General features: G+C 55.4%; 2 protein-coding genes across 2 annotated transcripts; both read left to right on the top strand.

Moving 5' to 3' along the window:
* Positions 1–531: 531 nt before the first annotated feature.
* On the top strand, positions 532–4,331 carry ST8SIA3 (ST8 alpha-N-acetyl-neuraminide alpha-2,8-sialyltransferase 3; the record flags this gene model as incomplete). Its single annotated transcript, XM_084225281.1, has 4 exons — positions 532–701; positions 1,414–1,536; positions 3,295–3,852; positions 4,049–4,331. The coding sequence occupies 4 exons, from the start codon at positions 532–534 to the stop codon at positions 4,329–4,331; spliced, it is 1,134 nt and encodes a 377-aa protein (XP_084081407.1).
* Positions 4,332–11,684: 7,353 nt separating this feature from the next.
* On the top strand, positions 11,685–21,473 carry ONECUT2 (one cut homeobox 2; the record flags this gene model as incomplete). Its single annotated transcript, XM_084225319.1, has 2 exons — positions 11,685–12,828; positions 21,187–21,473. 2 exons carry the CDS (start codon positions 11,685–11,687, stop codon positions 21,471–21,473), a joined length of 1,431 nt encoding a protein of 476 aa, XP_084081445.1.
* Positions 21,474–23,263: the final 1,790 nt, after the last annotated feature.

Raw genomic sequence — 23,263 nt, 5'->3', positions numbered from 1 at the left:
GGGTCGCTGTGGCTGCCAGACTGGGTCACACAAGGCTTTTGAGGGGTCACCTGGGCACCCCAAGGCAGTGGGAAGGGTGGTCTGGGCTCTCTAGGGTTGCTGGGGGAACACTGGGGATGTCAGGGTGGGCACACTGGAGAGGGAACCGCTGTGGAGGAGACCCCGAGGCTCCTGGGGGCTTTCCGGTGGTACCGGGGGTTTTGAGGGCACACTGGGGACGTTGTGGGGAAAGCGGGTGTCGTTGGCGGGCGCGCTGGGGCCGGGGGTGGCACAGGGCCCTGACGGGGGCTCGCGGGGCCTGTCGGGAGTTACCGGGGCGCTGGGCTGCGCCCGAGGCCGTCCCGCCGCGGCTGCCGCGGGAGCGGGGGGCCCGTGCGGGGCCGTGCGGGCGCTCCCGGCTGCCATTTCACCGCCCCGTCCCTCCATTTTCCTGCCAGCGCGGCGGAGCCGGCCCGGCCCCGGCCCCGCCGCCGCCCCCAATGTAGCGGCGCGGCCGCCCCGCACCCGCCCAGCCGCGGGGCCGCCTCCGGCATGCGGAGCTGCAAGATGGTGCGGGTGGCCAGCGTGCTGGGGCTCGTCATGCTCAGCGTGGCGCTGCTCATCCTGTCCCTCATCAGCTACGTCTCGCTCAAGAAGGACAACATCTTCGGGGCGCCCCGCGCCGCCGGGCCCCGCATGTACATGTTCCACGCGGGATTCCGGTGAGGCGCGGCCCGCCATGGCGGCCCCGGGCCCGGCCCGGCCGGGCGGCGAGGGGGGCGCGGGAGCGGGGCCGGAGAGCGCCGGCAGCGGCAACCGCACGGCCCGGGCTGCGGGGAGGCGGGCGGGGACACCGGCACGGCCGCATCCCGGCGGCGGCGCCGGGCGCTCTCCGTGGTGCTGATGGCGGCGGCCGCGGGGGCGGGTCGGGCACGGCCGGTAACGGGCTGCGGGTCTGTGGCGGGGTGCGTGTGTGGTTTGTGTGTGCACGTGTGTTGCGTGCTCGGCTGGGTGTCTGTGTGTCTGCGTGGGTGTCCTCATGTGTGCTGCACGGATGTCTCTATGTGTGTCCATGTGTGTGGGGGGGTGTCTCCGTGTGTCCCCACGTCTGCGCAGGGGTGTCTCCATGTGTGTGTGTGGGTGTCCCCATATCTGTCCGTGGGTGTCTCCATGTGTCTCCATGTGTGTGCCTCCAAGTGTCTCCATGTGTGTGCGTGGGTGTCTCTGTGTCTCCATGCATCTCCATGGCTGTCTCTGTGTCTCCATGTGTCTCCCTGGCTGTCTCTGTGTCTCCATGTGTGTACATGTGTGTGCGTGGCTGTCTCTGTGTCTCCATGTGTGTGCATGGATGTCTCCATGTGTGTAAATTGCTGTCTCTGTGACTCCACGTGTCCCCATGCGTGTGCACGTTTTGGTGTCTGTGCCCATCTGCAGGTCTCAGTTTGCACTGAAGTTCCTGGACCCCTCGTTCGTCCCCCTCACCAACGCCCTGGGCCAAGAGCTGCAGGACAAGCCCTCCAAGTGGGTCTTCAATCGGACCGCCTTTGCCCACCAGAGGTGAGCAAGCACCTGGGCACGGCCCGGCTGTGCCCCTTCCCAGCGGCAGTTAAGGGAATGCAGCACCCTGCTAAGTGCTCCGAGCTCCGAGGAATTTGCCAGAGGCAAGAGACAAACGCTGAACCAGAGCTTTCCCCCAGACAGTTGCAGCTGTCCCAAAAGACTTGATTATTTCAGAGCAGGACACCAGGCTGCAACACACATTATTGTACTAGAACGTGACCCAGTTTCCTGGTGTGCAAGTGGAATTGTCATTACTCCAGGATAAATAGCTGTGGTTTAAGAGTGGAAACACTCCGGCCTGTAACAGCCATGAAAGGCTGTGTTCACGGAGGCCAAATGCACACAGAGGAACTTCCCAGCTGCTGGCAGTTCTGAGCAAGTGCAGTGCTGCTCCTGCCTCCAGCTCCGCTCCAGCTGCGGGGGCAGGCACAGAGCTTTGTACTCTTTATACATATATCTATTTGCTGATTACATATATTTGGCATTTCTATAAAAGAAAATAAAACCATGTAACCATTTAAGACAGCTACTGCCATCTTGGACTGTAATTTTGTCCTGACAAATGCCTGCTGGTTTAGGGACTGCCTTGTGGCTCTGCTCACATGTCCCACCTGGGGAGCAGGAATCTGGCTCTGTGGCCAGGCAGGATGAGGCTGCTGCGCCTCTCAGTGCAGGGTTTGGGCTTTTCTCCTCCCTTCAGGCCACAGTCCAAAGACAACAGGACAAGTACTTCCCTTCCAGTGCTGCCACACCTGCCCCCAGGAGCCGTGGGCTACAGAGAGGAGGCACTTAGTCCCATCTTTTCCCCAGGACATCCCAGGCTGTGTGACAGTGGCCACCCTCAGTGTTGCTCCATCCCTGGCACCAGCAGCTCCATAAGCCTGTTCCTGTGCTACCCCTCCGATGATTTTAGCTGATGCCTCAAGGAGCTGCCTTTGCACTTGTCCGTCAGCCAGAACCCATAATTAGGGCACCCAGTGGGACTCCATTAATGCTCAGACATTGGAGGATGTGAGCTGGAGGAATGGTTGTTTGTTTTCCATAAACATAAGTAAATAAAGTCCTATTCAGTTTCTAATTTTATGCCCTGCAAGGGAAATTCCCAAGCAGGGTTGGTTTTGTTTGCTTTGTAAGCATCCCTAATAACTCTTCTAAAAGTGCTGCTGTGCTTGCCCAAATATGAATTAAGGAACTATATTTGCATAGATGGAGACAGTGATTGTCCCTTGGTTTTGTGATTGGAAGCTTGTTAATGAAAACATAAATATATAATAATTGTCTCCTATTATTCAGTTGGATATCCTGGGTTTGTTTCATGTGCCTTGTGGCTGCACCAGGAATGAGAGGCACACACAGCCCCAGCAGAAATCTGTCCTCACCCTGTGTCACAGCCCAGACAGAGCAGTGCAGTGCTGGGTGACTGTGGGGGGTGTAATGGGAGCTGCACCCCTTGCCCTAAGCAGCCAATCCCATATTTTAATCCTGACACTATTCCAAGAGGCACAGGCACAGCCTGAGCTGGCATCAATAGGGACCAGCCGGTAAATCCAAGTGGAGCTCTAGGTGAGGAGCCAGCTCCCTCATTCCCATCTATTTATATTGATTTAAAAGCCACTGCACCATGTTGCTCAGGAAACTACTTCAGTACACTTTAAATTAAAAAAAGGAAAAATGTAAGTCTAGGTGGAAAACAAATCCACTGCAAAAAAGGGCAATTAGAACTCCTTGTTTTCTGTTATTTTGCTCTTTTTTTAGGCAAGAAATCCTTCAGCATGTTGACGTCATCAAAAACTTTTCTCTGGTCAAGAGCAGCGTTCGGATCGGGCAGCTGATGCACTACGATTACTCCAGCCATAAGTATGTTTTCTCCATCAGCAATAACTTCAGGTCTCTGCTTCCTGACGTGTCTCCCATCCTGAACAAGCACTACAACATCTGCGCCGTGGTCGGCAACAGCGGGATCCTGACCGGGAGCCAGTGCGGGCAGGAAATTGATAAATCGGATTTTGTTTTTCGGTGCAACTTCGCTCCAACCGAGGCTTTCCAGAAAGATGTTGGAAGGAAAACCAACCTCACCACCTTCAACCCCAGCATCCTGGAGAAGTATTACAACAACCTCTTGACCATTCAGGATCGCAACAACTTCTTTTTAAGTTTGAAAAAGCTCGATGGGGCCATTCTTTGGATCCCCGCTTTTTTCTTCCACACGTCGGCGACAGTCACGAGAACGCTGGTTGACTTCTTTGTTGAGCACAGAGGGCAGCTAAAGGTCCAGCTGGCTTGGCCAGGAAATATCATGCAGCACGTTAACAGGTGGGTGGGCTTGCCTTGCATTTAACCGGCCAAATACATCTCCTAACTGATTTTTCCCCTCATGCCCGATGTGGGAGGCACAGTCTGGCAAGGCAGGACCACTTCTTGCCAGAGCCACTGAAGTTTTGTGGTTGCTTTAGAACAGCCTCCAGTTACTTCTGAGCAGAGTGATCTGACTCCCTTCTTGCCTTGCCAGGTACTGGAGGAACAAGCACCTGTCCCCGAAGCGGCTGAGCACCGGTATCCTCATGTACACCTTGGCTTCAGCCATCTGTGACGAGATCCACCTGTACGGATTCTGGCCCTTCGCCTTCGACCCCAACACGCGGGAGGACCTCCCCTACCACTACTACGACAAGAAGGGAACCAAGTTCACCACCAAGTGGCAGGAGTCCCACCAGCTGCCTGCAGAGTTCCAGCTGCTCTACAGGATGCACGGTGAAGGACTGGCCAAACTCACCTTGTCGCATTGTGCCTAAGAACCTAATCTTGAAGTGCCAAACAATTGTCTATAAAAGTGCCCAAAACCAAATTAAACATTCTTCAGATAAAATTCTAAAATGGAAACAAATCCACCCTAGAATCTTTTCCATTATTTAAAGATGCTTTTTAGCTACTGCTCATCTAAGGGTTTCAGCATATTTAGCGGTGCAGAAGCTTTTATCATGTTCTGTGGATGCGATTTGTGCAGCTGCAAAGTTGAAACATTTTGCATTTCTAGATAAGCCACTCAGTATGTTTTAATATCTGTTCATATTTTAGCACTCTGCTAAACACCCTAAATAATTTTATTGTTCCTTCCCATTAGAGCTAGAAATGCTACTTTTAAAAGGTTTTGCTTCTTTTGTATCTGTTGCTGTCAATAGCTCTGCGTTGCCGTGGCCGATGGAGGAAGCCACTCGGAATTCCAGCGCCTCTTCACACGCAAGTTCCTCGGTGTGGATCCTGATTTCCACCGCTTGGGTATTTTCCTATTTACTGAATTTTACATTTTTTAAAGAATAACAAGAAGGTCACAAAGTGGCTCATACCTTAGCTAGGTGTTTATATCACTCTTGGAATACTTCAGTGTTTTAATTCCTTTCGGGACAGATCCTAGTCCAGACTAGACAGGCGGAGGCATGTTCATTCCCATCCAGCTGATACTATTCTGTTATTTGACTTTTAAGTTAAACCACCACAATACATGAAATTAGGCTTCTCTGGAGACCTATTTGGTGAGAAAAGCCCCAAACCCCATCCCTCTGCTTGGGCAGGGACTGGCAGGATGTGCAAAAATGGAAGCCAGGTGCTGGGGTTTTTAAAACCAGTTTTTGTAGGGAAGTGAGCAGAGCTGGAGTGCAGGGAAGAGGAAATGTCATGACTAAATGTCCCCATTTTTGTCTCTAACTCACCAGTCAGACAGCTGGAGTAGTGTCCCCATTCTCCCATCACCAGCAGCACTCCAAGGCAGACAGGGCAGCCGCTTCCTTGGCACCACAGGAAATCCAGCTGTCTGGGGACAGGACAAACAATAGGGTCACTTACAGTTGGGAAGTGTTGGCCATTTTATCTCAGGATAAAGGAGCCCGGGAAATAACTGGGTTTCTTATGAGTATGCTGGCAAGTATTTAACCATTTTTTATTGTTCTGAGTGAGAACTGACCCCACAATGAAAGAAGATGCAAAATCCAGTATTTAAAATGGCACGGGTTAATTTTTCTTAGCCTCTTTACCTGTGATCAGACATAGGAGATGAGGAAGGAGATCTCCAGCACAGCACCCAAGCTGAGCAGCCCAGGCATGTCCTGGTGCCCACTGTGGCACTGCAACTCTGCTGTCCCTGCAGCCAGGATGGTTCTCCCCCATGCCCCTGGGTGGAGAAGGAGCTGGTGGCTTTCTCCTTCATCTGAATGATCCCACATTTCCCAGCTTTGCTTTTCCAAAGGCTGTTTAGGGCTGTGGTGGGGCTTGGATCACCGCCCTGCTGCCCCATATCCAGAGCTGCCCCAGCCACTGTTGCTGGGGCTCTGGCCAGTTCTGTGCTCCTCACACTCGCTCAGCAGGGTCCAGCTGGAGTGCCTGTGCTCATGGAGTCACAGTGGCGCAGTGGCGATGTCCCAGCGCTGGACTGAGTCCCCCCAGTGCCAGCAAGGGCTGTGGGATCACTGCCTCTGGGAGCTGTGGGGCTGGCAGTGGCTGGGCAGCACTGGTCCCATCAAAGCCTGCAGGGACCCTTCTCCACGTGCTGGAGCACACAGATTGTTTAGCCCCAAACTAGAAATTGCACAGGGAAAGAAGAGCTCTGCTCTGGTCATTAATGAAGTGCAGGAATGAATGATTTCTGCTATTGTTTCCTATGGAGCTCTACAGCTGCCGTGCTGGTCACTGGGGTCCATGGTAAAGCAGTGCCCAGCAACCCTAATCCGAGTGGCAAAGAACCCACTGGGGCAGAAGGGTCACCCCAAACCCTGAGTGACCCTTCTTGGCTTCTCTGAATGCCAGATATTTTTATCAAGAGGCCTTTTACCAGTTTCCTGTGGGGACCCATCATTTCTCATCAGCAAATTAAAGAAATGAGAACTATTATCATTATATTGGCATGACAACAGGGAGCATTGTGCTCCATGCAGTTTCTGGAACCTCCCATGGTCCTGGAGAGGGGCAGAACCCCCTGCCAGTCCTGGGCACAGCCCTGGCGTCACCACCAGAACTTTCCAAAAGCACAAAGAGGCACCAAATGCAAAGAAGGAAGCACAAAACTGACTGCAAATATTTGGAAATGGGAATACAGAAAAATTATTGACAGGATGCCATATTACATCATTGATTTTTAAGCAAAACTCCCCATCGATGCTCCAGACCCACATTGAACATTTCAGAATTATTGATTTTAATGGGGAGTTCTGCCCCGTGATCGATGGCACAGCACAGCCCAAAGTAAATTGCTTCTTAGTATCAATATTCTTTTGCCCAAGCTTATGCAAGGTGGAAAACCATCTCAAAGTGCACAGCTTTTGTTTTGCCAGGTGGAGTCTGAGGGAGAGGTGAGGATGGCAGGGGATGGACAAAACAGTGGCTGAGGAGGAGAGGCTCTTTGGGGCTGCCTCTCTCCAGCACAAATGCCTTTGCATTAATAAACAAGTATCTTTGTTATTTATTTAATTGTTATTTACAAAGTGCTGGGGGCTGCCCTCCTTGCTCAGGACAGCCAGTGGCCCCTGCAAGTGGCATCACCTCAGCTGGGCTCTTCCTTCCCTCTCTTTGGCCCCAAACCTTCCTGCATGAATTCCTGATGGTTCAGGGAGAATTCTCCTTCCCATGACTGAATGTCTAGACAAGCCAACAGAGCTAATGCAGTGTGATCAATACCTGTAAGTACAAAACATTTAGGGCTCCAAAATCCAGACAAGTCCTCCTGAGCAGCTCCCTCCATTGGGAGACCCTGCTTGGCCCTGGGCTGCCAGGACAGTATCCAGTGGCAGCCACATCTCTCTCCAGCCCCTTTGCCAAGGTGCCAAGGTGCTGGGTGTGTACATAGGATCGGGAATACATGTTTCCTCTCTTCTTTTATACATCTTGGGTCTCTATTTTTGTTGCTTGCATCTCTTTGGTGAATGGTAGCAAGGCACGTGAAAACAGGCATTTGGCTACCAGGTTTAATTGTAAGACTAAGCCAAAAAGCAAGAGTTTGTGAAACAGAGCTAACTGTGAATGGAGACTGCAAAAACAGGGCAAATAGGAAAAAGCAGGTTTTCTGTAAATGAATGTGTCTTTATTTCAATGGCTCTACAGTTCAATGCCTGATGGAGTTGTTTTAGATAAAAAAATATAAACATTAAAAAAAAAAAAGAAAAAATGCCATAATTGTAAAAAAGGTTTCATTAGTAAGGGCCATACTAAAAGCATTGTTTATTTTTCAATGGCTGACGTTCATAAAGGGCCAGTGCACCTCTCAGGTGAGCGGTGGGAAGGACGCTGCAAGCAGAGCTGCTCCAGCCCCACGACCATGGAGAGCCTTGGCACCAGGGCTGGGGGCTGGGACCAGGCTGTGTGTGTCCCCAATCTGGGGCTGGGACCAGGCAGTGTGTGTCCCCAACCTGGGGCTGGGACCAGGCAGTGTGTGTCCCCAACCTGGGGCTGGGACCAGGCAGTGTGTGTCCCCATCCTGGGGCTGGGACCAGACAGTGTGTGTCCCCAATCTGGGGCTGGGGCTGGCACCAGGCAGTGTGTGTCCCCATCCTGGGGCTGGCACCAGGCAGTGTGTGTCCTCAGCCCGGGGCTGGAGCGTCCCTGCACAGCACTTGGTGCCCTGGCTCCCCTCGGGACCGTGCCACGTCCCCGGGACAAGCATTGGGGCTCGGGAGCTCTCAGTGTGATCCCGTGGTGTGATGTGCCTGCAGCATTGACTCATGTGCCATAACCTGATATTGAATGCATTGTTTTTAAATAAAATGGTTTCTTGTGCATTGGGAGTCTGTAAAACTCCGCTGTGTCTGCTTCTTCCTTATTATTATTTCCCAAACTGCTCAGGGCCACTGCTAGGTTTTACTGGAAAACTTCACCAGAGGAGTTGCCAAAAGCGTTGCTTAATGCTGCCTATATTTAATTATGCAGTGCAACAAGCTTGGTGTGATGGATCAAATTCTGCACGCCTGTGAAATACGTGAAGATAAAAAGTGTGGGAATCTGGGCACTGATTGGCTCAGGGTATTTGCTCATTAAGGTGAATTACATCCCCAGGAACATCTTACAGCCCACCGCTGTTACTTGTTCCAGGTGACCTGCTTCTTGCTCCAGCAGGAATTCTGCCGCATGTTTTTAGGAGCTCCCATGAACTCCCAGGATAGAGTCCCTCAGGCTGGCAGGCACAGGAGCAGGGCCATGCCAGATCCTCTGTCTGTGCGCTTCCCACCACTAATACCCACTACAGCTCATATATTTATCCTTGAGACCATCCTGGCAGAGCAGCAGGGATTTATAGTCCTATAACCCAATTTGAGTATGGGGATGGGATAGGAAAAATCCTTTCCTTTCTCTCCCACTGGTAAATGTGAGGAAGACTCTGCTGGCCATTGGTGCTGGGGCTGGAGGGTGCCAATGGCCAGCATGGGTTGAACCCCCTGCCCCATGTCCAGCTCTGCCTCCATCCCTGGAAAGGTGTCCTGAGGGGCTGAAGCTGCTCGCTCTGTAGAGAATGGGCTTGTGACAGCAGTTTCAAAATGCCAAAGAAAACACTTGCAATGTTTGTTTAAAAGCAGGTGAAAATGGCACCTGCAGGCCCTGGCCAGCTGCTTTAGAGAACTCCCTGTGCCTGTGCCGTGTCCTGCACTGAGGTGTCACCCTGGAGTCACCCTTTCCTGCATGGTTTGGATCAGGTGCCAGGTCTGGCTGCTGCAGGACACCACAGAGAACCCCGGAGAACAAAAGAGGAGAGGAATTAAATTTTATATTCCCAGGGGAGTCACAGCCCAAACCAGAAGGATGCTGGGCAAGAAAGTTCAGTCAGATCAGGCCAACCCCCAGGTTTGTCCCACCCCACCATCCCTGGACACCCCACCGCTGCCTCTTTGGGGGGAACAAGGGCACCCGGCTGTGGCAGGGGGAGGCCCGGCTGCAGGCAGACAGGAGAAGGAAAGCTAACAAAGAAACCCCCTCCTCCCTCCCCCAAGAGCAGAGGGAAAGCCTCTGGCAAAGGCAGCCATGCAGGCAGGGAACGCCGTCCCGCTGGGCAGCCCAAGCTCTCTGGGCTGGAAGCAGCAGCAGCCACCCGGCTCCCGGCACTGCTCCTGCCCACCGTGCCCAGCTGCCAGCGTGACAAAGGACACCTGGCACCCTCCTGCCTCTGAGGGCAGGCACTGCCCCATCAGATCGGACCCTCGGGTACAGCTGCACCACGTATGGATATTTTCACCTTGATTCCCAGGAAGATTTTGACATGAATTTGGAAAGACACCAGACTTAGACACTATGGTGTGTTACAAAACATCCTCAGGGGGCACAGCCATCAGGGGCAGGTTTGGAAAGAAAAAGTCAAAAACCTGATGAAATTGCTGGAGAAGGAGAAGGCAAGGCAAGAGAAAAAATGAGGAAAAGAGAGGAAAAGGGAGGACACAGAAACCAGCTCATCTGCAGCGCCAGATTCCCATCAGGGTCTGCCCACCCACCCTCCTCCCGCCTGCCCACAGAGGCACCTCCGTCTCAGGAGCGCTGCACTCGCCTCTTTTTTCCCCAAATCAACCGCAACTTTTGCCTTCCTTTAGGAAGGACAAAAAGATTTCACGCATAAGTTGCCCTGAACAAAGGCACCTCACGCCAGAGCCTTCTTTTCTGTCTTCCTTTTTTTTTCCTTCACCACAAGCTGGCAGCGGGAGGAGTAGCTGGGGCGGGGGGAACTCCACCTTATACCCGCCTGATAGTGCCAAAAAGCAGCTCAGAAAACACCGTGAGCTCCAGAGACGCTGCGATGGCAGCATGGAAAGAAATGGATCATTATCCTTTGGGATCCAGTCCGTAGGGAAACTGGGTGCTGTCATACACAACCTGTTTGCAAGGAGATACCAGGCACTCTGGAGAGTGAGTGGCCTGATGATCGAGGGTCCAAAAGGTGACATTTCTCCCTACTTCCCTCTTTTAGTTACTGGAAAGACCCAGTGGAGGTGGGACTTTCACAAATACGGAGATGGTTATCAGGGCCGAGATAAGGACGATACAAAACAAGGACACTCAAGGCTGCTGTTGCTGCTGCTGATTAAAGGAGCAGGGAGAAGTAGTGAAGTGCACAGCCGGGAGCAGCGGGCACAGCCCGACCCAGTGTGTCTTGGCACGGGCGCCCTGCACGGGCTGCGCCACAGCAGGCACGTCCCCAATTGCCAGCTCCATGCCAGGGTATGCTGTCCCCTCGGGCCCCCCGTCCCTGTCCGCTTCCATCCGCCCTGCCCCTGCCCACGGAGCCGCGTTGCCAGCCGCACGCCCTGTGCCCTGCAGAGCTGTGCGCTGCCCCTGCCAGCCGCGGGGGCTGAGGGGCGGCCCGGGGAACCGGCCCTTCCCTGGGAAGAGGGGAGAACGCCTGTCCGTGTGTGCACGGGGGAGCGGCACCCCACAGCCATGTGCCAGCGGGTGGCACGGGGACGGCGGGCTCCTGGGACTCACCATTCACCCCCGGGCGAGGTACGTCCATCGCACCTTATTAATGAGCCCGAATTCAGCCGCATTTGTGGCAACTAATAACCAATAACCAACAGCACAGATCAGCGCTGTACCTTGGTTTGCAGCAGCGAACAGGGAGGCAGCAGGGCCGGCTGTGTGCAGCGGGGCCCCGGGAGCCGCCGGCTGAGGGCTGGGCTGCGGGACCGGGGGTTGCGGAGCAGCCTGCCAGGAGGAGATCCGTGCGGCCGCCGCGCAACCGGCACCGCGGATCCCACCGCGGTACGGGAGGAGCCCCGGCCGCTGCCGGAGTTGGTTCCGGGCCGATCCCGGGAGCTCCCGGTGGGACCGCACGCTACAAAGGCGGCGGAATCTTTAACGGCCCCGCCGTCCCCTCACGACCCCTCACATCCCCTCACGGAGGCCACGCCCCCCGACCCCCAGCCCACCAATGCTCCCGCGCGCCCGCCTTTCCCGCCCTTCCCGCCGCCCTCACGCCCTCACGCCCGCCCGCCCGCGGCGCAAGCCCGGCCCCGCGGGCGCGGCCGGGGCGGGGCGGCCCCGGACAGCTCCCGCCGCCCGCAGACGGCGGCGGCGGCGGCGAGGCGAGGACATGGCGCGGGGCCGGCGCGGTGGGCCCGGCTGAGCCGCCGCTGCCCGCGGGGCGGGCGGCCCCGGGCCGCGGCGGCCGCCGCCCCGATGAGCGGATGAGGAGCGGGCGCGGCGGCCGGCGGTGCCTGGGCGGGGAACCGGGTGCGTGCGCCATGAACCCCGAGCTGGCGATGGAGCCGCTGGGCAGCCTGCACGGGGCGGCGGGGCACGAACCGGAGATGATGGGCAGCCCCAGCCCTCACCACGGCGGCCGCAGCGCGGGGCCGCTCCGGGTGCCGCCCCCCCCGCCGCCGCCGCCGCCGCCGCCGCACCAGGAGCTGCCCCCCGCCGCCCGGCCCGCCATGGTGCCCAGCATGGCCTCGCTGCTGGACGGCGCCGCCGAGTACCGGCCCGAGCTCTCCATCCCGCTGCACCACGCCATGAGCGTGCCCTGCGAGGCCTCGCCGCCCGGCATGGGAATGAGCGGCACCTACACCACGCTGACGCCGCTCCAGCCCCTGCCGCCCATCTCCGCCGTCTCCGACAAGTTCCACCACCCGCATGCCCATCCGCACGCCCACCACCACCACCACCACCACCAGCGCCTGCCGGGCAGCGCCGGCGGCGGCTTCGCGCTCATGCGGGACGAGCGCGGGCTGCCGGCCGTCAACAGCCTCTACGGGCCCTACAAGGAGGTGCCGGCCGTGGGGCAGAGCCTCTCGCCGCTGGGCAACGGGCTGGGCCCGCTTCCTGGCTCCCAGCAGGGCCTGCACGGCTACGGGCCGCCTGGCCACGACAAGATGCTGAGCCCCAACTTCGAGGCGCACGCGGCGATGCTGGCGCGGGGGGAGCAGCACCTGCCCCGGGGGCTGGGGACGCCCCCGGCCATGCTGCCGCCCCTGAACGGCGCGCACCACCCCGCGCCCCCCGGGCCGCCGCCGCCGCACGGCCCCGCGCTGCCGGCCGGCCGGGAGCGGCCGCCCCCCGCCGCCGGCCCGCAGGGGAGCGGCGCGGGGCAGCTGGAGGAGATCAACACCAAGGAGGTGGCACAAAGGATCACGGCGGAGCTGAAGCGCTACAGCATCCCGCAGGCCATCTTCGCCCAACGAGTGCTGTGCCGCTCCCAGGGGACCCTCTCGGACTTGCTGCGGAACCCCAAGCCTTGGAGTAAACTCAAGTCCGGCCGGGAGACGTTCCGCAGGATGTGGAAGTGGCTACAGGAGCCGGAGTTCCAGAGGATGTCTGCCCTGCGGCTAGCAGGTAGGTGCAAGCCGGTGCCAGGCGGGGAGCGCAGCGCGACCCTCGGAGCGCAGCGCCGACCGGCCGGCCCCGCAGTGCGTCCTCCGCCGGCCCGGCTCGGCCGCTTCCCCGCTCCGCGCTCCGCCGTGAACGGCGGAGCTGTGCGAAGCTAGCCCGTCCCCGCCTTCCGCAAAGCCGGCACCGCGCACTCCAGCTCTGTCCGGCGGGGCTGTGCGAGGCTCGGGCCAGGCGGAAGGGCGCGCTCCGCTGCTACCGCCGGGCGGCGGGGCCGGGGCTGCTCTCCTGGGCCGGGTGCTGAAGGTGCGCACTCCGCACCGCGCCGCGCTCTCCGTGAGCATCCCTCCTGCGGCTGCCGGCGCTGCCGGGCCCACCGGGGGGGGCCGGGGGGGGCGGGCGGGGGCTCCGCGTCCCGGGACAGGCGGGGCCGGTGGGAGCGGGCGGGGGCCGGACCCCGCGCAGCCCCCGCGGCCCCGGCCCGGCCGCATTGTCCGCGGAGGGCGCGCGGGCGCCCCCTGGCGCGGTCGCGGGGCGCCGCAGCCCCCATTGTTCTGCGGGGGCCGCGGGGGGGGCGGCGGGCAGCGACCCCCGGTACCGACCTCCGGTACCGACCCCCGCGCCGACCCCCGGCAGCGTCCGCACCCGAGGTGAGCGGGACAGACCCAGCAAGAGCTGTGAGGCCGTGCAGGGTGCGTCCACGGCGCCGTGGGTGCCCGAAGGTTGCCCCCCTGGCTGGTCCCGCTCTGGTGCGGGCCGGGCCCCGCCGTGGAGCACGGCCGGGGCTGCCTTCCCGCTCCCCGGAAACCACGCGGCCGTGGACGTGGGTGTAGAAGGACACGGGGGGCTGTGGCACGGGCAGACACGCGTGGGACAAACCGCAGCATGGGGCGGGGGCCAGGGGCCGGGGCGCTCTGCTCTGCTCTGACAGCAACGAAAATCCTGGGATATTTGTGCCACCGAGTCCGCCCTTCTTTTATTTCAGTTGATCCCGACGGGGGCAGATCGTTTCCCAGTGGGCAGGTACACAGTGGGCTGTTCGCAGGGCTGCCCACCTTGCCCAGCGGAGGGGTCTGAGGGGACCCGGGCGTCTCTGCGGTAGGGAAATGGGCACAGAGAGTTCCCGCACGAGGGGCAGCTGCCGGGAGAGGCTGGGATGCGGCGGAGCAGGGCGAACAGGAGCCGTGGATGATTGATGGTCTTAATCCCTGGCCGACTTCTAACCAGAGGTGCTGTGGGTTAAACACCCACGGCCTGGGGTCTCCAGAATCCCCGTGGAGAGAGCTCGGGCTTTCCCGAGGTGCGGGGCAGTCCCGGCTGTGCTGCCCTTCGGGAGAGGGACGCTGATCCTCTGCTCGGCTTTAACGCCGACTGCAAAGTCGTCTGTCCCTTCCAGCACCCGTGGGCATCCGGCTCTTCTGTGCTTGCAGCCAAATGAAGGTGCCGGGGTCTGACGGGGGTGTCAGAGGGATACAAGGGGTTTGATTTTTTTGCCGAGCACGCGGTGATGTCGCATTCACAAACAAACGTGTATCGAGAGGGGAATCGATGCAGATAATGTTTAGAAGATTAAAAGAGCATTAATGTTGGCAACAGGAGCATCAACGCGTGGACCCAGTTTTCATTGATCTGGAACCTGAGCCGGCTCATTTCCAGTAACGTGGCTGGTGCTTTTCCTTCCCAGCACTGGTCCCGGGTGGGGGTTCCCCGTGGAGCCCTGCATATAGAGCAGAAAATCAGGAATCACAGCTGCATGCAGAGTTATGCCTTTATAATTCTGGGTCTCTGCTTTACCAGGCCCCCTGAATGCCTCTGCATCCAGGAGTAAAGTTTGGAGAGAGCTCAGGTGCTAAGTGGCCATGGACTCCCCATGGAGCGGGAAAGACCTTTGCAAATTACCTTTCCCTTCAGGAAATCGATTATTTTAATTTCCTTTTATTGCCACGTGTGAATATGTGGCCACATTGCCTCAGTGCTTCCTTCCCCCCCTTTACTCGCTTGCTTAAATCCCTCTGAGCATGGGAAAAAAGCCACGAGTTTCAGGTTTTTAAAAACAAAAAATGCCCACCAGCTCTTTGCCCCATAGTCCTGGAAATTTTTCCCAAGTGGGGTGTAAATCTGCTGTCCTTGAAGGGAAATCCCCTCTCCCTGTGGGAGCAGTAGCAATGCAGGCGTGCTTAGTATTTTTTCTTATTATAGAAGATATATAGTGTTGTCTATCCTATTCTAACCTAATCTAATTTAATGTTATTATTTCTGTGCTTGTTGTCTTTTCTCGGGGGTCTTTAGGAGTCCTCTGTCGGGGACGGTGCTGGGGGTTCTGTGCGGGCAGGTGCGGGCAGGACCGGCTGTGCAGAGCAGTTCCGCGGGTGCTCTGGGGCTCCGCGGGCAAAGCACCCTGCCGGGCTCCCCGTGCCCGTGCCTGGCTGCGGCTGCCGCTGGGGAAGCGGCGAGTGCCCTCCCGGGGACACCGTGCTGCCCCCGGGGCACGGCGGGGGCTTTGGGAGCCTCGGACGAACGCTTTTACCGCCAAACCGCCCCCGACGGCGGCACCAGCCCGGGATCTCGTCCCCAAAACGGGCTGGGGCCACGGCTGGTGCCGCTCCCCGCCGGGAGAGCAGGGCCGCCCTCGGGACGGGGCAGTCGGGGCTCCGGACCCTCCCTCCTGCCCTCCCTCGCCGCCGCGGGAAGGTTTCGGGAAAGCCCCGGCGGACTCACGGGCAATCCCTAAATTTCTGCGGGGTCAGCAGAGCGCTCCGCCGCCTGTTTACATTCTGCGGTGCCTTATTGATGATTAAACACTTTTGTACCGAAACACCATCAGCGGTTCATTTGTGCAGAGCCGCCCGATCCCCGCTCCGTGCTTAGAGCTGTCAGTACCACGGAGAGCGGCGGAGAGGGACGCGAGCAGGAAGGGAGGAGGAGAGCGGGAGCGGGAGCGAGATGAGACCGGGGGGCAGGCGGCGGCCGCGGAGCCCCCTGTGCCGGGCCCGGCGAGCCGTGGGTGGCAGTACCAGGAATGGGCGGTGGCAGTGGCACATGCCAGGACTGAGCCCCTGCACCCCCAAGTGCCCCAGGCCAAGGAGAGGGGTCTGACAGTGAGGAGTGGGCTGTCCGACCATCCTCTGCCTCTTTGTGCCCTACCAAATGTTTCTTCCCTGGATTTTGAGACTATTTTGTTGTCTGCATCCCCAGCTAAAAATTAAGGCATGATAACATCTGTATCAGGCACGTCACCTATTTATAAAGCTATTTCTTAGTGTTGAACTAAATATACAGGTATGTAAAGGTTCTTTGAAAGGTGCTTAGTGGCTTGAAATATTGGTGCTCTCTTCAGCTATAGATTAGTGGTTGTGTTTGAACAATCCATGCGGTAAATTGTGGTGCTGGCTGATAAATTGTATTTCTCATGCATCAACTTTCCAAAATAATCCCCTGCCCCAGCTCTTTGTTCCACATCATTTCTGAAGGCATTTCTGCCACACAGAAATCTGAATCCTGTTTTTGCAAAGCAAACGAGTTTTATCAGTTTCTTGATTATTTGATGAAGTTCATTCTGAGTACATTTTGGATTAAAAGCATTTCTGTATGTTGTCCCCCACTTTTTAAAAGCAGCAATTAGTTGGTCATCATGTGTTACTCATTATGAAGCTGTTCTTCACTGTTTCCTTATAAGATTTTTCCCTCAGCATCTCTTTTTTTCCCCTGTGTCTCTTGCCCATCACTGTTTGAGCTGAAATATCCCAATCTCCAGTATTCCTCTCCAGCTGAAAATTGCCACAATTTATTTGTGGCGAGGAATGCATACAGGGGAGAACATTTTTGCCAAAAGGATTATTTCCCAGTAACTGGTGTCAGTTCTTCCCACCCTCTGGAGGAGTGTTTTTGCTCTGCGCTGTGGCCCCGGGTGCTCATCCTTGGTGTTCCTCCCTGGTATTATTCACAAATCCTTGTCCTGGATGTTGCTGCCATCCAGCAGCTGCAGGAGCTTTTCCTTCCCTTCCAATTAGCCATTACGGGGAGATGACAAGCTTCCTGCAGTACCCAACACGGCTGTGCTGAGCCTCGGAGCACTAAAGGCAGCAGACTGCTCATCAGAGCAGCTCCCCTGGAGCTGCCTTCAGAGTGCACACGGGGCTCTGCAGGTGTGCAGAGAATGGATCTCAGAGGGAAAGCAGGGCTGAAAGGGACTGCAGATATCACTTGTCCTGACAGCCTGCCCCTTTCTTCAGGATCTCCAGAGGGGGATTTTTTACCTAAGCAATCTCTTCCAGGGCTTACAGGTACAAAAAACCCCTTAATGACTGGCCTTAATCTCACTTTTTGTCTTTTAAACCCTTTGCTTCTCATCTTATCCCCACTAGACACAGCGAAGAAGAACACTCCCTTCCTTCTGATAGTAATCTGTTTGTATTTAAGGCTCCCATCCTGTCTCCTGTCTTCTCTGGGAAAAGCCTATCATACCTGGGCGATGAATATGCAGGGAAAGCACTATATCCAACGGGACAGATAATACATCTCTTTTTCTGAGGTAAAAGATTTTGTATCCAGCTCTATCAATCTTGCAGACTTTTACATAAAAGGCTCTCTGATTTATAGAGGGGTTTGCACACAGAAATCATACCAAACAGACTAATCTCAAATGGGTTTGGTGATAACATCAGCCAGACAACTCGCTGATGGCAGAGAGAAATGCAATCAAAAAAGAAATTGGAGCGTTTTGGGGTTGTTTGGGGGTTTTGAGCTATAAAATCAAACTGCTCCGTTGTGAAAAAAGGGACTCAAACCACTGGTAAATGCTGCTCAGAGGAATTATTAGACAAGCGATAGAGGCTGGCAGGTTCCCAAAACGCAAATTGTCTCCAAGACCAAAATATCTCTCAGTAAGCAGGGAACATATTTATGAGCAGCGGTGATTTTCCAGCCGTCCTCATCCCCTCATAATGGGATGGGAGCACGGGGCCTGTGCTGAGGCATTAAGCTTTGGCAAGCAGCACTGGGCTGCAGGAGGTGAAGGAAGAGCAGAGGAGGTCTCCTTGGAGGGCTTCCCACACACCTTCTTCTCCCCCATGTTGAGAGGGAAAAACCAGGTGGGGCACCAAGAGAACACCTTCCTGGCAGGAAACAGCCAGGCTGTGAACTTCCTTCTCAGAGCTCTGCAGGAATCCTGGATCTCCAAACAGGGAACACCTCACCATTACAATGGATGAGCGAGCAGATCTTCCCTGGAAGAGCAGAATTCACTTTGTGCTACACATCCACTCCGTTTTTCTGGATAAATGCCATCAAGGGCATTCCTAGGGTTTCAAAGATTTGGAGTTTGGTGTGTGTGCAGCAGCTGGGATGAGCAGCACTGGCTGCCCACCCCGACAATGTGATTATTTGCATCTTCATTCTGATTGCTCCTTGTTCCATAATGATTTTGTACACAGCGGAGTACTTAACCTAATTTGTATTGATCTCAATCGCTCTCATTCGTGCATACTTAATTCAGAGAGGTAATCAAATTGATTTCTGAGGCCTAGTTTTTAAAAGATTGTAGTAACAGGGATATACAAGGGGTTGCTTTAAGTGAATCACAGCAAAAGAAAAACATTTTAAATCTTTAGAAAATGTTTTGATCGTCATTTCATTGTGTTCAGTATTACCAGAGTAATTCCATTTCCCTCACATTGAGTCCTCTCCAAAATCGAATAGAGGAGCAGTTTTAGTTCCATCAGACAGATAACTGGGTTTGGGTGACTTTGCACCCACACAAACCACAGGGGCAGGATCAATATTCACCACTTGTCCTCAGGAACAATGGAGACTGAGGACATACTGCTGGATTAAGGGAACGTTGGTCTCTGCTTGGTTCCTTCCTAGCCCCTGCTCTTTGTTTTGTGGCTGCAGAGTCATTTTGCTGTTAATTAAAACACCCAGCACCAGAGAGGCGCAGGAGCTGTGTTGGTGATGTCTCCAGTATCCCGGCAAGTTTCCCACTTCTCCTGGGGCTGCTCGGGCACTGCTCCTGCCCCTGGGACCCTTCCTGCGCCTCTTCCTCCCTCCGATGCTGGTGACCTTCGTGTCCTCATCTCTGTCTCCGTCCTAGGAGCTGAGGGAGGCCCTGGAGCATCCCTGCCCCATGCCTGAGGGCTCACAGGGTGGGACTGAGCTGAGCACTAGAGCTTCTTGATATTTTTCAGGATTTGTGGCTGTTTGGAATGCCTGGGCTGGCTAGCTTCCTCTCTTGTGGGGAAGAAAATGGAAATTTAGAGTCATTGTTGCAAAAAGTCAGGCAAATGAACTATTAGTAGGGAAATTCAGTGTGATGATACTCAGAGTGTCACAGAGTGGTGTCGGGTCCCTGCACCATTTTAATGCCCTTCAAGTCGTTGGGCTCCACTTTAGTCCACGCTATGGGAGGCAGCACTGACCCCAGTTCTGAGAAGTTCCTGTATTGTTTCTATCGAAGAGCATCTTTAATCCAATGCAGAAGAAAAATATTTTATTTTATATTTTTATGTATATTTTTTTCCACAGTTATGGCTTTCAGTTCTTGCTGGTTGTCCATTTTCTTCCATAGGATATGTTCAGGTTTAACCTAATAAATCAAATTGTGCTTAGAATCCAGATGGTCTCTTCTCTTCCCTCTGCTGTTAAAACCTTTCTCTTTCTTCCTGGAAAATCACTTGATTTTATTAGAGCACTCACCCCATTTTTCTCTGCCGAGAGATGCGCGTCAGGTGCAGCGTTTGCCTTTGTGGGGCCTTTTCAAGAGCAAACTCAACAGTTCAAGGAAAGTATTTACTGAATGCATCAAAAAGCACATACCTCTGCATTATTTATTATCAGATACCAATAACTGTAAAACGCAGAGTATCTCAGGACATAAATTAGTGATGGTAGGAAACACTCCACTCGTCCCAGTGTCCCGGAACCGATTAGGAGCTGCAGCAAAGATGCTGCTGCTCATCATGTCCCCAGCACCAGGGACATTGCCTTGTGGATTCTGGACACATGGCCAAATGAACCCAGCTTAACATCTGCTTTTTCAGCTCAGACAGGCAGCTGGATGTTATCTGTGCAGTGTCAGGGGTGCGGTCAGAGAGCCCAAATTCTTCCCTTCTGCTGCCTCCGGGATAATGGCCTCAGAGAGACGAGTCTGGCCACTGGGGCCAGGTGCAGGCTCCCCTTGATGCTCACAGGAGCATCCCTGTTCCTGCCTCCTGCTGCCGTGGCTCCCAGCCGGAGCCCTGTGCAAGTGCCACTGCTCTGGGAGGGCTGTGCTGGGAACCTTCACCACAGCCCCTGTCTGGTTTCAGCCCGATCCTCAGCCTTCTCTTGTGCTTTGGGGTATTTGGAGGTCTGACCTCCACCTTCCTCCCAGAGGCAGCTCAGCTGCAGCCACTGGAATTTGGCAGCTGAGAGGGGTCAGGGTCAGGCACTCCAAGAAAGTTCCTCAGTTTCCTGCAGAAATGCTGTGAGGTCCTGTCCCTGCACTGAAGGAGGCAGTCAGTGCCACAGTGCCTGGTTGAGCCAGGCTCCACACAGGTACAGCCCTGACTGGATTATTTACAGACATTTCCACAGTCTGACTTTTACTTTTGGGCCAGCTTCACATTCCAGACCTGCAGAATTATTTAACGGGGCTGCTTAAAACCCTCCCGCTTATCAATTCTCTGGGCTCATTTTGTCCCAGCACATTACCTAACCATGTCAACATATGGATTTTCTCTCTGTGCCCGCTGCAGACGGCCTGGGCAGGCTATTTTTAAGTGTGGGTGTGCTCCGGCAGCGGTATTGGTTTCAGCACTTGCTGTTCTCTCTCTGCTAATAAATACAGAGCAGCTATTAATACGAATGGGGTTTAGGATCCATTAGCATGGCTCGGCGATGGCCCAGCACTGCTGCCCTGCGTGACCTGAGCTCTGAGGCTGGCTTCCCCCTCGGGACATGCCCCGGGAACAGGACAGGGATGGGAGCTGTGCCCTGGGGTGCTGGCACTGCAGGAGGAGCAGGGCAGGGCCAGGTGAGCCAGTGCCCGCCCTGGGAGGCCAAGAAGGTCCGTGGTGCTTTTTCCCCTTGGTGCTCACACAAAGTTGCTGCTAGCGGAGCTTTGACTGGGGTTTGCTTCGGGCTGTTTAAAGGCACAAAACTTAACATGCAGCTGTTATTCCTGGCTGTTGAGAGGTACTGGGGATAGAAAAGCAATGCAGCCCACTGGATTCCTCTGGGAGCCCTCCGGTCCCACGTGCCGGAGTGGTGTTGGCTCAGCTGGTGACATTGCCCGCACCGTGTGACAGTGCCTGCCATCGGGGTGGCTGGCGGGGTCTGTGGGCGCCACCCTGACGTTTTCTCTCTGTCTCTGCCACCCCCTCCCAGCCTGCAAACGCAAAGAGCAAGAGCCCAACAAAGAGCGGAACAACTCCCAGAAGAAATCCCGCCTGGTTTTCACGGACCTCCAGCGCCGAACGCTTTTCGCCATCTTCAAGGAGAACAAGCGTCCCTCCAAAGAAATGCAGATCACCATCTCCCAGCAGCTGGGCCTGGAGCTCACCACCGTCAGCAACTTCTTCATGAACGCCCGCCGGCGCAGCCTGGAGAAGTGGCAGGACGACCTGAGCTCCGGGGGCTCCTCCTCGGCCCCCAGCACCTGCACCAAGGCGTGAGGGGCGCGGCACGGCCGGCGCGGCGCGGAGAGAGCGGCTCCGCAGCGCGGCCCCTCGCTGGCGACTAAAGCACAATCCCCCCGCAACCAAGCCCGGCCCAGCTGTTCCCGAGGACATCCCTACGGCTTCTCTCAGTCTTAGCAGGCGCAGGCTCCACTTTAACCTCTCTCCACACAATACTATGCTCAGGACAGGCGAAGCAGGTCTGAAACGTAGGGGAGTCGTTCTTGAGGCAGGTTTCTCCTGAGCCCCGGGTTTCCGTGGCCGGCGGGAGCCGCTGCCGGCCCGGCAGCCTCCCGTGCCCGGCGCCTGCCGTGTGCTGGCCACACCACCCTGCGGCCACACGACAGCGGAGCACAAAGTCGGATACTAAAAACCCAAGACCCTGTTTTTAAACTCAGGCATGGTTTTTTGTTAAGTGTTTTAGGGAAAAAAAAAAATCAGATTTAAGGTTTTTTTGGTTGTTTTTTTTTAGTTTAATTTAATCAGCTTGTTCTTGGATCAGAAAAGTTCAGTTCTCTTGAGCTCAAAGTATCAAGCACAAAGCCGGTAGCTACAGCCACGGTCGGGCCCTGGGCTGCCCAGGGAGGCTGTGCCAGCTGCAGCCTGACATCCCGGGAACACTGCACGAGCCTCAAGCACAGCTGGCAGTTCCTCACAAGCTCTGTGTTTGTACCTAATGCACACTCAGGAGGTCGATGGAACTGCTACAGTTCATGGAGCAAACACAATGTTTTGGAAGACTTAGATTAATTTACATCATTGCAGACTTTTTAGTTTCTGGGAGTCTGGTTTCTCCTCGGCAACGGCTGTTACCGAAACCTTTTCAGCGTTCAGTGTATTTTTGTTTATTTTATCAGTATTTTATGGTACTTTCAAGCAGGAAAAGAAACAGAAACAAGCCCTTCAGATGCCACTGACCGTTTCAGATGTGCCGCGTTTAGCTCTATCGCATCCCTAAGTTCCTTTTCCCTGCCGGCTCCCCGAGCCGGCAGGAACACAGCACACCAAAGAGACAGGATTTCTGCAAGCCAAAGATGTTTATAACTTGCCATTTCTCCTTGTGGTCGCTGGTGCGGGTGGTTGGCCGGCGCCGGGGAAGCCTGGCGAGCTCCACGCCCTCTCTCCAGCTCCGTGCAGCGGAGCCGCCCTGGCGGCGGCGCTGCGGCCGCCGGCTGCTGACCGGCCTGGGCGGCGTGCTCCGCCACAGACACTTGAGACTTTTTTTATGTACTACTTAATCGAAACCAAAGAAACGTTTTCTGCACCTACTTCTTCTGCAACAAACTGTTCCATTGAAAGATAAAATAAAAATTTTAAAGAACCAAGGAAGCATGTCAGGAAGCAAACGAGTCCCACACTGTGTTCTACAAACATCTTGGACATTTTCGGAAGCAGATCTCAAAGAAAGGGTTGACGAGAACGAGAAAAAGCAAAGCCAGTACAATTGCTGCTTCATTTGACAACTCAAGTCCTCTTAAAGTTGAAGATTGTCTTTAATTTGTGCCTATGCAGTTTTTTCAAAAGAACAAGGAACAGAGCAACCAAAACCTCAACAGCTACAATACCAAAGATGAGGATTCTCACTACTTGTGTTTCAGTTAGTTTCTCCTCTTGCACGACTAATGCACATAACTCCACTGATCTCTGGACAGGTAACCGCTCGTGAGTCTCTGTGCAGCCAGAAGGGTGGGTTCATTTATGTTTTCCCTCTTTCTGCCCCACATGGCACCTCTCCCAGAGCTGCATGGACTCCAAGTGCAGGATTTTGGAATACTACCCTGGTGCAT

This window comes from Fringilla coelebs (genome assembly GCF_963513975.1).
Source record: "Fringilla coelebs genome assembly, chromosome: Z".
In the NCBI taxonomy this organism is placed as follows: domain Eukaryota; kingdom Metazoa; phylum Chordata; class Aves; order Passeriformes; family Fringillidae; genus Fringilla; species Fringilla coelebs.
Note: the sequence above shows the minus strand (reverse complement) of the source record. Positions and strands in the feature narration are given on the sequence as shown.